Below are 15550 nucleotides of genomic sequence, written 5' to 3' on the forward strand. Positions count from 1 at the left end.
TATAACATAATATGTACATTTAGATATATACAATATAACATATATAATCTATATGGTATATATAATATATAAGCAGTAGTGTCGTAATTAAGGTTATGTCGAACGGCCAAATACCCTAAGGCTTCTTTCTTTTTATAATTAATTGTTTTTGATAAAATTTGTCTGCAGATTATCGAAATCAAAACACTGTCAGTCTTCATTTTTTCAATGTATTATAATATTGGACATTAGAAAGAGAGGACTTCCCGAACGAGGTCGATATAATTGATTTTTAAGTGTTCTTTTTTAAAAATAACTCTTTTTTTTTAGTTATTGCTGTCATGTTAATTAACCATACATAGGTGGATATAGAAGATAACTATATATAGGTAATAGGTAATAGGTATAGGTGGATAACATAAGTCAACAATTTAAATTTTAATTACCTATGTGACCATGTCCTATATATGGTCTAAGCTTTAACAGTTGTTTAAAAAATACCTAGGTAGCATAAAAGTGGGTACCTACAAAACATTAATGTCTTAAAACAGGCCATCCATTTTTTCAAATCTAAAATTTGTTGAAAATGTTTATTAATTTTTTATTACGAATAAATGGAGTGTTAATGGTAAAATAAAAGTGTTCTCTAAATTAGTGGAAGCATAAATTCAATAAGGGAAAAATATACATTTTGGGTTATCATTTTACTTGAAACCGATTGGAAAAATGTCGGTTTTGGTTTCGATTGTGTATACCGGTTTCCAATTTTTTTCTGTTTCGGTTTTGGTTTCAGTTTTTAAACGGTTTATACCTACTGGTTTCTAAAATCGGTTTCAAGGCCTGGACTATTTACGTTCATTCTTAGTTTTTATTGCCGGATCGAGCGTTCGCCTGTTGTGTAAAGTAAACTTTCCAAAATGTCAAGACACAAAGATTTTCGAAAAAATACCATTTTTTAAATTATATTTTCAGTATTGGTTTTTAATTTGGAGTTGGACTGGAGTACTGGACTGGAGAATTCGGTTTTCGGTACTATGGATTTTGAGCGTGGTTTGAGTACCTATACTGGCTATATATAACTATACGTGGAGCATGGAAGAGATGATAATATATTGATGTATAATAATGTATATTATATATACCCTTGCGGCTTGCGTTATTTTATAGTTAGCATTATATTTATAGGTATTTATATTTTATATCATATATTTATATATATTATTATAAACATTATTTACTAATTTACTATATTATATTTCATTGTCATAATGCTTATTCAGTGGAGGTTCACGATTACGATTTAGAAAGACGTTAAGGGTGCTTGTAAATTTGGCAAAAAAATTATATTAAATTTCCAAAAATCAAACGTATATATGTATATTATATAGACTTTATGATAATAACTTGTATTCAATTGTCAAGCTTCTTTACTCACAAACAAATATTTTATCATACATAAATCGAAATAAACTAAAAAAACTACAACATTTCAAATGAATAGCAAATAAAATTTAAATTATTCATTATGTCTAGAAAATGCTATCATACCATTACACACAGTAGGTGTGAGTCAGAGGGTCACAGTGGTCAGAGGGTCACAAAATAAAAAGTTCTGGAAGGCTACTTTAGGAATTCAGGAAATTTCCGAGTACATAAAAATGTATAATGTTGCTTATGTTGGTATATGTCTATCCAAATAAAGTAAAAGCGAAAATATCTAATTTCGCCCAAATTTAAAATTAAAAAAATGTCTACAAAAAAAACTGTGTTATTTAGTATGTTTATATATTTTTTAGATTTTTGGGTTATAGATTAACTACTTATGAGGAACCTCGGTAACATTTTCAATCTTTGGCTATAAAATTGTACTTTTTATACATTTTTAACAATAAAATGATTTGCACATTTTCATAATTTTGTCAACATTTGAACTTTAAATACTTATAAAAAAAAATAGTGCATATTATATTATATAACAACTTGTGAAGAACCTTGTTTTATACATTTACTGCAAGCTTATTGGCCCAGCGGAAATTACAATTATTTGTAATTTGTATCGATATTATTTCTAGTAAACAACTAAAAAATTTGAACGTTTCAAATATCTATAAATAGCTCGAAAACAGTAAAAATATTTTCATCGTGTATAGAAAATGGACAATGGTCAAACATACGGTGAAAAAGTAATAATATAAGAATAAAATAAAATCGATTTTGTGGAAAAATTGTTTTGCGTAGTACATTTGCTCTGCGCCCAGAATCTAAAATCAAATAAAAACCTCATTTAATTCACCAACAGAAATTGTTTTTTTATCCGCTTCCCAGATAAAGTTCGTCCACGTGCTGCCCCGCGTACGCACATATTTGAGTAGTTACTAGTAAGTTAGTCATATTAGCATGTGCAGACTTCGTTGCCACGACCTTAGGGAGAGGGCATAATTGTTGGTAAGGTAACACAATCTGTGGTCAATTTATTGTTATTATACTTTTAAAGATAATTTATTATAATATCGCAGTCATGATTCAAGACATAAGAATGCTTTATGTTTGCAATTTATATGGACCTAGTGACCTACTATATAGTTGGAGGAAAAATTATCCCACAGAAGGTGGGTACACCTAAGCTGCACATGATGGTCGTGTTCACGGGTAGGGTTTATGAGGTTTAAACTACCCTCATTGGCCGTTTTCTTACGCACCCGTTATTAAGTACGCCAATAGCCCCCCTATATATATTATGTTCCTAAAAATTAGAGAATAATTTCCTAAGATACCCATAACTCGCTTTAAAATTAAAATATAATAAAACACCCATGAGATGCCCTAGATAATAGCCTAGGATAATAATCTTACCTTTAATGCCCGGTTGCACAAAAATATATTGGTTTAATAAATAGTTATTGCCTATTGGTCCAATAAATAGTTATTGAATCGATAAAAATTGAAGTACGTTGCACAAAGCCATAACACCTTATTGAATCAATAAGTAATCGACCATTAGTCACTATTGATTCATAAATTGATAGGCCTGATTTTGGTACAATAAGTGTTATTAGTTTTATAAAATAAAATGTTATCAACATAATAATGAGATATCTAATTGGATGTTTGTTTTTTTATTATTTTCGAATAAAATGTCAATTCGCATATAATTTTTAAAAGAACTACCTATGTTTATATATTTTAAATGTCTATAAAAAACTCAAAATGAGTCAAAATATCTTAAACATTTTATGATGACATATAGAAAATGATAAAATAAATATTTTATGTAGGTATCTACAGTTATTTTTTTAGAGTTACACTAAAAAACAATATCGATATTTTTCAAAGACTGGTTTTGCGTAAAAATCTCAGTTTTTCCTTAATTTTTGTTTGTTTTTCCTGGCGTTTTTAAAAAACTATTTGGAATTTGTTTACGTTGATGCAATTTTACTGTCCCAAAAGGTGATGACAGACACAAATAAAAATACATGATAATAAAAAAAGACGCACATTGTCGTAAAATCAATACATTCATCGCTCCACTCAGAATCTAAAATTAGTCCCCAAATAAATGATTAGGACCTTCCCTCTAAAAAAAGTACAGTAATTTAGTCAAAATGTATACGTATTGTCAACAGTTTTATCTATGTCGTTGGTAAAAAATATTTATTGACTATAGAAACTATAAATTCAAGTTTACATTTTATCAGCTTATAGGGTCTTGTCTATAACTTGTTCGATATATTATGTATCCTATGTTTTGTATGTTAGAATATGGTTTAATGTTCCATTTAACTTTAACTATACGCAGGCTCTCAAAAGATTCATTTGCAGAAATTTATTTTTGATTTGGGACAAGATTTCACATAAAACCACACAGTTATGCTTTAACTTCACATTTACGATTATTGATCACACTCAGGTTTTATTTATAACCTAGGTCATTTCACCCTAATTTTAGAAATTATTATCATTACCGTAATATTGTGAACCTATAATATGTTGCCTGTTGGTCAGAGAGAGAAAACAAATTGTGCGCTGACATCATCTTTAATGCGGACCAGTCAGCTACGGACTGGCTGGGATGCTGGGATGCTACGGCATCCCTTGCCCTAAAATATATTTGCCTAATATTATTTATTATATATTTAAAGACTCTAGACACCTAATGAACAGCAGATCGTTACCAACTTACGATTATTTGTAATCTATAATATTGTATAATTTTGATTGAAAGTTTGTTATAACTTTTAGGACAGTAAAAGTGCTTGGATTTTCTTCAACGGTAACTTTTCTGATAGGAAAGTGAATCTAGTTGGTACGTTGGGAGGTCAAAAGTAAAAATTTCCTAGTCGTTTTCAAAAGCGACGTGAAAAACAAAGGAAAATTTAAGCAAAAACGGGAATTTTTAAGCAAAATCTGTTTTCGAGAAAATCGATTTTGGTTTTTGGTGTACCTCTAAAACAAATGACCGTAGGTACATGAACTTTTGACTGAATATTTATAATCGCATTTCCTATACACCATAACATTTTAACTTATTTTGAGCTGTTTACGGACATTGTCAATTTCCATTTTTTTTAGGTTTTATTTCTATAAATATCAATAAAATTTTACCTGTTTAGTAAAAAATCTTGAAATTTTAATAGAAGGCTCCTAGGTTATTGTTTCAAAGGCAGATGAAAAAAATTAAAAATCCTTAGTCACAGTTTTTGTTTATAAGCATTTAAAGTTCAAATTTTGACAAAATACGGAAAAATCACAACAATTAGCAAATTATTTTGAGTTGAGAATTCATAAAAATGTTTATTTTTAAATCTAAGATTTGAAAATGTAATATAAGATTACTCAAGTTTGTCTACCTTTATCAAAAAAAAAAAATGTCTACAAGAAACTTAAATTAAATTTTTATGAGCGTCTGAAATTAATATTTTTACAACATTTGATATTCACTCGATTTCTCATGTAACAATTTTCTTATTTTGTTGTAATTTAAAAACATATGACTCTTTTTGAGCTGTTTACGGACATTGTCAGTTTTCAATTTTTTTAATTTTTTTTTTCTATAAATATCAATAAAATTTTATTTGTTGGGTAAAAAAGCGTGAAAATTTAATATAAGGCTCCTGATATATCGTTCTAATAGCAGTTGAAAAATATTAAAAATACATAGGCACAATTATTTTTTATAAGCATTTAAAGTTCAAATTTTGACAACATTTATCAAATTTATAATTTATTAATTATTTTGTAGTTAAAAATGTATAAAATGTTTAACTTTTATGGCTAAGGATTGAACATTTAAAACAAGGCCCACGTAAATAGGTTATATATAAATTACTTTATTCACAATAATATCATCAAATATACTTGGTAATATCATAGGCTGACTGACCGTTTTCGCTCAGAATCGTTTTTCTTATACAATTATATTATATCATTGAATTCAAATTTAACACCATCCATTACAGTGACCCACTTGTAACCTACTGTACAGCAGAGCGACATCCACTTACCCACCTTTTTTTAAAACAAATATATTAATATTTTATAAATAATCTACATGTAATTTGCCCCAACAATTTTTGTTATTTGCCCTTTACATTGAATAGCAATGTAGCATCCCGTGCCCTATTTTACCACGCCCAGAACCAGTTGTGAGTTGTGACCAGTGCCCTGTAGTTAATTCCTAGATGGCCGGACGACATTTTTTAACATATTTTTCGGTGCAATGTGGATTATCCAGATTATAGGACATATCTTTAATCTATGGATTGATCAATCTAAAATCTTTGGTCGGTGATTCCACTCGTCACGGTGATTTGTGATTTATCTGTTATCATTTATATATTATAAGGTATATTTTACGAACAATATAATATAATGGTGATGTTAGCAAGCATACGCTATCCATTGATATTAATCATACCTAGTTCAATAGGTCAATAACGAGTCAAATTGATTTTTTAGTTTCATTGAAACAAGTTTTATGAAAATATTAAACTGTGAAATGTTGAACGCAAAGAAGGTGATAAATGATAATAATTAATAATTATTAGTAATGCCTTATGCTTATGACTTTTGTGGCACGGGCCATGGCAAAATAATATATAATAGTAATTTATTAATAACAAGATTTTTTTGTTAACTATCCATGGAATGGAAAACGGGGGATCTGACTAAGGTACATTACTTATACGAATCGCGGTAAAAAAGTCCGGGTAGAAAAGTCCGAGGCATAAAAAGTCCGCCGTAGATAAATCCTAAGCCTAAAAAGTCCGGAACATTATATTATATACATAACATTATTTTAATTAATTAATTTAAAAAATATATTAATACAATATATTCTCATATTCGATATATTTTCTTTGACGATGGTTCGTAGACATGTCAATTATTGTCAGTACCTTTTTTTTTCAGTTTTGAACCGACGACTCTGCAGGGTCTGCTTTCGCAATTTCGCCTTACTTCCGCGGTGTAATAAGACTATCTCACGTCTACATATCAGTACCTGTGTCACATATTATTGACATGTGGTACTGTGGACTATTATAATATGTTTGTGGTGGTAACTCGATTAATGATAATAATAGTTTAATGAAACAGCTGATGGTCATGGAAAATGAAGTTAGGAGTGTTGTATTTTTTTTATCAGTTTGACAAATTTAAAAATTGATAAATGATAAGTTCAGTTTCTTACATACTCGACCTGCAAAGTGTAAACTGCAAAACAACTTACTGAAATTTTTTTGGTTGCCCTTCAAAATGTCGTATAAATACTTAAAACAGGTAAGCATATCGGTTGTTTGATATTTCTTGAAACAATTGCGTTACAGTTTATATATGTTTACATTCAAACCGTTTAATGTAATTTATAAAAATATACAATATTAAAATTATTAATAACTAGGGCCTAGATTTATATGCTCTAAAAACCTTAGAAATACCTACTATAAAAATATGCATTTATGCTCTTATTTTGTAAAAATATACCCTTTAAAATAATAAATATGCAAAACATGTTTAAAATATTTTATTTTATTATTTTTAACATTAGCTTTAAATTGCAAGTATTTTTCATTGGTATCTCAATTTTCAATCTAACTTCACTCTTATGTCTTGTAACGACAAATGTTGGATAACTGTAAAACGTTATCGCCATTCACTTTAACTTTACATTTTAAACAAAACAAAACTAATCCATCTGTAGAATAAACACAATTATATTTGGCTACAAAGTTGTTTGGCCTACTAAACATAGTTGCACTAATTTTCAGTATTTTAAATATATTGCGCACACTCGGATCACAACAAACACAATGAAATGGATGAAACATGACTAAAATATGGCTTACAAAAACATTCTCAATATACAGATTATAACAACTAAATCCTGACCAAATGTTATTGAAGCGATAATATAATATAATAAAACAAATTCATTATGAACCATAGTCCAGTGGGGGGCTAAAGTCCCCTCCCCCACATTGACTGTGTTGACCAAGAATTTAGAATTTTATCAAGCATAATAATAAAATAAAAAATGTAAATAAAAGACATGTATTTGTATTTTTTGTATGCGGGCCCCCCCCCCATACAAAGTTCCTGGCTACACTACTGCTATAGTCTATAGGTATATTATGTGAATAAAACAAAAGAACAATTGTAAAACATATAGGCCGCATAGAACTGAATGTGTTAATAACACACTGATTACCTTATCAGCAGCTTGCCATAGTTGATTAGTTGTATTTCATCAAGTTATAAATTAATGTGAATTTTTTAGACAACTGGTCTTACTAGACTCAATGTAGCAAAAAGTCCACATTATACTTTAGGAGTTTTATACGGAAAGATTCTGCGGACCTTGCGTAAGATGCCGGAGGATGCAGCATATCGAAAGTATACTGAGCAAATAATTAGCAATAGAGCCAAAATCGTTCAAGAAGTATTGATATTATTGTATTATTGTATATAAGATTTATAACTGATTCACTTTTAATTCAGACCGTAGCAGTTGAAGATTTTGAAAAGAAAATTGATTGTGGACAAGCTGAAGAATTAATTGTACAGGCTGAAAATGAATTGATCTTGTCCAGACAGATGTTGGCATTTAAACCATGGGAATCGTTAATTGTCAAACCAAGTGCTGACCAATGGTCTTGGCCTCCGTCAAAGTAATTTGTTTTAATATTGTAAAATAGTTTGATTTCAATTTGTTAGATAATTTAAATATGTATTCCGCAAAATTTTGAATTTTTATTAATAAAGTGAAACATAAAGTAATGCTTTTTTTTTAAAAATTAGTAAATAACCTATGTGTAAAGTGTACTTTAATATATTTAACAATATAATGTGAAATAAAAAACATGTATTATTTAAAAAAACAAAACAAAAATATAATTATTGCATAGAATAAAACAATACGTGTTAAAAAATATGTTAGAAAATATTTTATATATAAAATAAAATTAATGGTATATAATTACATACTAAATTATCTTAATTAAATTCATAAGCATATGAATTTATTTAACAGTAACAATAATCAAAATATTAATCTATAAATGTAATTATAAACATTAATAAAACTTTAATGAAGCTGAGCATTCTTCTCACAATAGTCTGCAAAATTAATTACACAAGACATCGAAATTGTGTTGAAGTAACTTATGGTGATTCTAATTGTGTGGATGGAACATAACTTACAACTTCTTCCCAAACAAGTTCTATAACATATATGTGATTTAAATTAATGTATTTTTTTTATTTTAGTAATCTAACATAATATATTTTTTGTGAAGGCCTTTGAACAGTGTCAATTTAGATGAGTATGTATTCCCAGGTACATACAGGTCACACAATCAAAAAATAATTTAATTTAAAGATGCATATAATAACTTTTGATGACCATTAAATAATAATTTTTATTAAAAAACTGTATAATTCAAGTATGACAGTATTAGAATGACAAGAAAAACTTAGACTAAATAAACTCGAATAATGAAAAATACAATAAATATTCAAAATGAGTACTTCACCTTTCCATTTTTCTACATTTAATTCCATATCTTCAAAGCTTTGATCATATGGAGGTGAATTTGGTTCATCAGATGGATCAGCATATTGCGCCAGATATGGATGTGCAAGTGCTTTTTCAGCAGTCATTCTTTTATCAGCGTCCAATTCCAACATTTCTTCTAACAGTTTAATTGCTATCCACAAAATAATTCATTAAGAACTAAAACAATAGTTTTTAAATTAAAATGTTACCTAATGGATTAGCTCCTTTGAATACTTCACCAAAATCTTTTTTCGGCATTACCGGTAAAGACTGTATATATTTTTTTGCCTAAATTACAAAATAAAATCTTACAACACAACATAATGACTTATTCAAACGTTACCACAACCAAATAAATGGCAAATATAAGACACACAAACCTCCGAGCTTTTAATTTTATTTAAATATTCATCGGACGGTGTTCCACACAAAACTAATAAACGTGTTAATTGATCCACATCTAAGTTTAGACGCTGTTAAGGATTATAAGCGTATTTAAATTATGCTATAATATGGCACTTACCGATTCACTGGATATCTTTTGCATCAGTTCATTCGATGGAGTGCCTAATATTTCCAAAATCAAATTTAATTGTTGTATGTCTTTAAATATCTTATAAGAAAAATATATTCTATGTTAGATTTTTTTCAATAGTAAATTAGTATAGAAGACTTAAAATTATTTAAAAGGATACGATCTGTGCCAGGAAATAATGTTCTTCCTGTCAAAAGTTCAGCCATAATACAGCCTACTGACCAAATATCAACTATAATTAAAAATAATCAATTATGTGACATAAATAACTTATACAAGGAATATTATAAATATTGTACTTCTAATAATAAACTATTTTTGCACTTTTTTTTGGCTTATCAAAATCAAGATAAAAATATTAAATTAATGATTAACTTTGAGATAACATGTTCATACATTTTAATCAAACAATATATTTGTTATTATAATGAATAGGGGCCAACATTATATGCATTGCAGGTTTATTTTTATAAGTTTAAAAAGTAGCTTGGGAAGACATAGGTACTTTTGAATCTTAGCATAATAAGTTGGCCTGCAAAATGTTATTTTATATATTAAGAAATTTTTTAAGTATTAGGTATGCATATTTTAACATTTTAGATTCTGAGCGGAGCAAGATATAAATTATGAGTATTATATTATGTAACTCAGTCAATTGAAATGTTAAAATTAATGTTTAGTGTTTATCTTAAGATATTGAAATTCAAATAAAAATGCTGGTAAAAAAAAAATTTCTATAAACTAAACCTGTCTGATTGTAATGCATCCAGTTTAGCATAATCTCAGGTGCTCTATACCATCTGGTAGCCACATATCCAGTCATTTCACTTTCAGTTGGTCTTGCTAATCCAAAATCTAATATTTTTAGCTCGCAATCTTCATTTACACCAATATTTGATGGTTTTAAATCCTAAATAAATGTTATACCAGAAATGAAATGACAAATTGTATATAATACATCAATCAATTTTACATACTCTATGGATTATTCCAGCAGAATGGATGTACTTCAAACCTCGTAAAATTTGGTAAACAAGAAATTGGACATGATCATCAGATAATTTTTGTGTACGTATGATATTATTTAAGTCAGCTCCCATTAAATGGGTGACCATATATCTATAAGAATAAAATAAATATTAAGAATACATAAGTTGTATATAATACATAAACTTACAATTGATTAAAATTATTCATAGTATTTGCAGGTGTGAACACGTCTAATAATCCAATCACCTACACATTAAAAACATATAGTTAATTTTAATATCTAGGTTAAATGGTTTTTTAAAGACATTTCCTTACTAATAAACAGGGTATGGGATTTGAAGCACTTACAAACAGTCGTATTATAAGCATAAATTTTTTTTAAAAAAACAATCAACATTTTTACCCACCTAAACTAAAAAAAAAACTGGTCTTCTCTCAAAAACTTTCTTTTTCCTCTTCTAAAGAAATTCAGATATATGAATTTTTAAAACTGCACTAGCAGATAACATTTTTTTTTTCATTATATATGTATAAATTTAATAAATAGAAGAATACACACGTGGCCCGGCAGTCACTAACGGGTTATGAGGTCAAGCATCGGCTGGCGTCTCTAGTACCCTGGATGTGTAACCACCCAAATATTTAATGACAAATCCTCATCTGTCATACATGTATTCCTCAACCAACTGTAACCCCTTCTCCCCAACAAAATGGTAATAGCTGTAGTTGACAATGCTTAAGATGGATAAAATAAAATAGACACAACCGAGAAGGTTGGTTTGTAATAATTCCAATGTGTGGATGAGTGATTTAAAAATGTTGTTGTTTTAATGACCTTTTTTATTTGGTAACCTCTTTGCTGTATAGTAGGTGTCAAATGTACCTCAGCATTGAGGTCACTGTAATGCATTTGTTAAATTTAAACTCAATGGTAATCATTGTATATTATGATGTTAAAAGATTCTGAGTGGAAAAGTTCAACTTTTAGGTAACCAAGGTTACCTGACGAATATTTTCAAGATAATATTAAAATTTTAACAAATGTATATAATTTGTTTTGTAATTCCTGATTATTTTGAATTTTTTTACTTTTAATCCCTCAGTTGAATTTTACTATAAAGTGTCTTTAAAACAACACACATTGTTGTATTATAACTACAATCATTGTTCCGCTCAGAATCCAATACTAGAAATAAAAGCATTTTAAAATAACTACCGAACTTAGCAAAAAAATTATATCATATTTCATATAGTAATATGACATACATTTTCATAGCACTGTACTAAAATGTAAGTAAATCGAAGTAAACCCTGCTAATATTTAATAGAAGAAAAATAAACAATTAATTTTTATAACTGATATTAAGTACCAATATTCAATGTTTTAGGATAATATTTGACATTGAAAAGTATGAAAAAATTAACCTGTGTGGTGAAGTAATTCAATTTTATAGTATACATTTATATACTCTGCCATTATTTTTATTTTAAATTTTGAATGCATACTTAATATATTTGACAAAAATTACATATAGTTTAAAAATTATAGGCAGATATTAGGGGAGGCTAGTGAGCTAAACTCCTTAAGAATGTGTTCAAACCCACCCATAAGATCAAATTAATTGAAGCATAGTTCTTTGTGATAAAACATTTCAAGTCCCATGACTGAAATAAAAAAAAATGACCTATGACTTGAATGTATTAATGCAGAGTGAAATGTAGCCTTTAACAATTTATCAATTAATATCAAAAAGGACATACATTTTCGTGGTTCATGTGTTTTAACATGCGAAGCTCTCGATAGGTACGTTTAGCATGAACCGCTGACTGAAATGGTCTAGCAAGTTTTTTGATAGCAACTTTCAGCCCCGTCTGATTGTCAACAGCTGAGCTATAAAATACAATAATAAAAAAAAAGATCATGCAGTTTATTGAAAATAAGAAAATAATTTAAATAGAAATTAGTAGGTAATATTAAATACCAAACTTGGCCGTAGGCACCAAGTCCAACAGGAGTGAGCATTTGATACCTATCGGGTACTTCCCATTCGGTCTTGTTAATTTCGATTTTGTAATACTTCATCGTGAAACGCTGGTTTGAAGTCTGAGACGGACCTACGACTATAAATTATAATATTATAATAACATAGTATAATAACTGTACCGATATAATATTATTGTGTACTATTGAAATTTGAAGCTTATCAAATAAACGTGACCCTTGCGGCCTCACGATACGAATGAAAACGATTATTATCGAATCATCTTTGTGTATTTTGAGTTGTAAAATGGTGAGCTGTGGGAGTGCGGGCTGCTTCGGCACTCGGCAGTTCTACGCCGTATGAACACCTACATATATAGTTGATAGCTATAAGTGGGTCTATTAAATTTTTTAATTTTTTTACTTGAGAACAAGAAAAGTTTAAGATTATGTTTCTGAATCGTCGACTGTGATTGGTGGGACAACACAGTTCGAATGTGGGCTTTCACTTCGCCCTGAACCAAGAATCAAGATATTACAATATTTTTACATAATGATAAATTGATAAACTGCAGCTGATAACGCGAAAACACGTTAATTTCGCGTTAAATCGACAGTATATTAAACTGCAACAACAGAAAACGATTTACGAATTTACGATAGTGATTATTAATTAATAATTAGTAATTAGTGATTACCTTTTATATTATCATAACAACACTTTTGAGTCTTGACTTCTTTGCTCTAGTCTTGACGTGGAGCTCGTGGACTGGGAAGTTATGGTTTATCTGGCGTCAACAACAAAGCGAAAAGTTCTAAAACGCAATTTATCATTTATATCTTAAATCATAAAACGGGACGCGTGGAAGAGAATTGATACATAAAAGACGTGTGTGATTTGATGGATGCTAACCAATTTGTAATTATCAATAATCATTCGTCAATAGCTATAATATCGAGAAATTATCGACAAAACAACTATAGCGACGACTAGGAAATTGCGGAAAACTATAATAGAACTATCTCCGTGTAGAATACCTACAGAATACAGTGTTATTCCTCTTGTCTAACAACAGTTCTAACTAACTATACAATATGTCGATTACCAAGACACATTAGTACATTACACAAGTACGAAACCACGATTGGCGATTAAAGATAATGTATCTTTAATCGTGTACAAAACCGAACGTTATCAACTATCACCAATTTCGAAGGTCAATACTACAACAGTACAACTTAATTACTCATCATAGTCATTATTATTTATTTATCAATACTATTATTTATTAATATTCGAGATTGAGAAGACGAGAACCGGGACTTCCTTATCGGCTATCGCCATTAATTGTCTACAATATTTATTATTTTTTATCCGCAATAACGTGGTGGTGTCGTTACTCGCCAATCGTTGCTCACTAATTATTGCACACGTTAAAATTCTAAATTGCCTACGTGCACACTTAGTCGGATACTCGCTATTTATATATTATTATAACATTAATATTATAATATACTTACTATATAGTTACCTATATACTTAGAGATATAAGTGTAAATATTATATTACTATTAAATTAGTCTATTATTTGCGTTACATGTAATTATTAATAATAGGTATATTTTATTCAACGTTAATTGAATGATGGGCATTGACTATTGACACTATTATAAGTGCCAAGTGGTTTCGGTGGAGTAGGACATTTTACCCGTTGGTCTGATTTTTAAGGCAGAAATTTCACCTTCATTGCATGTATAAAATATAATTTCAGGGGGTTTTGGATATAAATTTAGATTTTATTAGTACCTTATACAGTATAACACTACAACACTACAACAGTACTACTGCAAATTGTAATGGGTTGTTGTAAAATATTGATCTGTCTAGTATTTGATGTAACTAAGGTTCATATACCTACACTATAATAAATTACATGTTATAATTTATAATCAGTATTCAGTGGCGTAGCCAGAGGGGTTTCAGACACCCGCATGGTGGGGGGAGGGAGGTGTTAAAGAGGGCCATTGTGAATTTTTAACCGCATGCTATAACTAATATTAGATTATAAGAAATTTTTATCTTGCCTCCGGTGGAATTTTATTCTGCGGGCGCGCTTGGGGGGGTTTTGGTTGTTCAATCTCTCTCACCCCACCGTCCATTTCCTTTTCACCATAATAAATGTATTATATTATTATTTATTTATGAAAGCTGTAAAAAACTTTGTTTAATTTAAACTTACCCCCCCCCCCCTCCCCTTTATAATCCTGGCTACGCCATTTTTATAATACTTATTAATATTACTCATTACGTTTTTTTATTTTATTACTTTTTTTATTCTATTAATATTCAATGAGATGATCAATCAATTATATTCAACATTAATATTTATGCATTTATATTTTATTAAAATATTTGGAAATTAACTTTGTTTTATTTTACACTCATAAAAAAAAATAAATATTAATATGAGGGGCAAATGTCAGTATTAAGGAGTTATTTTAGTTGCAACCTTAATTATAAATTATAATATTTTTCCTATAATCTACTGCCAGATACGTTCTGTTTAGGAATCTGCTCGGTGTGTCGGTGTATTATATTAAAGGACATCACAACACTATTTTTTTTTTTTTAATGTTAAGGTTATTGGTATATCACTGTAGTATACATAATGAAAAACGTTTTGGTAAAAATGGTAAAAAAAAAGTTAAAAAAATGACTATTCAACGAGATGATGAGAGTTGATGAATATCCGTGTGACGTCATAGAGCCGACGACTGAGAACCTTTGATTTACACAATGATTTTAATAACTTAAAATGGTACCTATATCAGAATTTTTTTTTTCATAATCCTAAGTGTTTAAGACGATGGTGTGATTTAAAATTTAATATATCTTGTCCTAACATTACTTGCATAGTTACATGGTTGCATTCATATTATAAATTATTGAGTTCGTGAATCGCGTTGTATTGCCGTTTCAACCAAATTTTACGAAATTCACTATAGTAGTTTT

The 15550-nt window shown here is 28.8% G+C and overlaps 2 protein-coding genes across 4 annotated transcripts; one reads left to right on the plus strand and one right to left on the minus strand.

Annotated features, from left to right (window-relative positions):
- The first annotated feature begins 6602 nt into the window (after positions 1 to 6602).
- LOC132943511 (NADH dehydrogenase [ubiquinone] 1 alpha subcomplex subunit 5) lies at positions 6603 to 8253 on the plus strand. Its single transcript, XM_061012539.1, has 3 exons — positions 6603 to 6756; positions 7754 to 7915; positions 7975 to 8253. Exons 1-3 carry the CDS (start codon positions 6733 to 6735, stop codon positions 8146 to 8148), a joined length of 360 nt encoding a protein of 119 aa, XP_060868522.1. The 5' UTR covers positions 6603 to 6732; the 3' UTR covers positions 8149 to 8253.
- A 65-nt stretch (positions 8254 to 8318) lies between these two features.
- LOC132943510 (mitogen-activated protein kinase p38b-like) lies at positions 8319 to 13710 on the minus strand. 3 transcript variants are annotated; one of them, XM_061012537.1, is made up of 13 exons: positions 13236 to 13706; positions 12962 to 13163; positions 12742 to 12905; positions 12539 to 12677; positions 12318 to 12447; positions 10744 to 10802; positions 10544 to 10685; positions 10314 to 10476; positions 9727 to 9798; positions 9555 to 9634; positions 9241 to 9319; positions 9009 to 9182; positions 8319 to 8696 (listed from the first exon to the last, which is right to left on the minus strand). In XM_061012537.1, exons 4-13 carry the CDS (start codon positions 12637 to 12639, stop codon positions 8638 to 8640), a joined length of 1059 nt encoding a protein of 352 aa, XP_060868520.1. In that variant the 5' UTR covers positions 12640 to 12677; positions 12742 to 12905; positions 12962 to 13163; positions 13236 to 13706; the 3' UTR covers positions 8319 to 8637. The 3 variants fall into 3 exon arrangements, with proteins under 3 accessions (XP_060868520.1, XP_060868519.1, XP_060868521.1); XM_061012536.1 differs by lacking the exon at positions 9555 to 9634 and adding an exon at positions 9412 to 9491 and having other exon boundaries at positions 12742 to 13163; positions 13236 to 13710; XM_061012538.1 differs by lacking the exons at positions 12742 to 12905; positions 12962 to 13163 and having other exon boundaries at positions 13236 to 13707.
- Between the last annotated feature and the right edge of the window lie 1840 nt (positions 13711 to 15550).

Source organism: Metopolophium dirhodum, chromosome 4 (genome assembly GCF_019925205.1).
Source record: "Metopolophium dirhodum isolate CAU chromosome 4, ASM1992520v1, whole genome shotgun sequence".
Lineage (NCBI taxonomy): Eukaryota > Metazoa > Arthropoda > Insecta > Hemiptera > Aphididae > Metopolophium > Metopolophium dirhodum.

Bases quoted from the DNA above. Each gene is read 5' to 3' on its own strand.
- LOC132943511 (XM_061012539.1), top strand. From the start codon at position 6,733: ATGTCGTATAAATACTTAAAACAG. The intron at 6,757-7,753 runs GTAAGCATATCG...TGAATTTTTTAG, and splicing joins CGTATAAATACTTAAAACAG to ACAACTGGTCTTACTAGACT. The intron at 7,916-7,974 runs GTATTGATATTA...CTTTTAATTCAG, and splicing joins GAGCCAAAATCGTTCAAGAA to ACCGTAGCAGTTGAAGATTT.
- LOC132943510 (XM_061012536.1), bottom strand. From the start codon at position 12,639: ATGAAGTATTACAAAATCGAAATTAACAAGACCGAATGGGAAGTACCC. The intron at 9,320-9,411 runs GTTTGTGTGTCT...TTTGTAATTTAG, and splicing joins ATAAAATTAAAAGCTCGGAG to GCAAAAAAATATATACAGTC. The intron at 9,183-9,240 runs GTAACATTTTAA...TTTTGTGGATAG, and splicing joins CAAAGGAGCTAATCCATTAG to CAATTAAACTGTTAGAAGAA.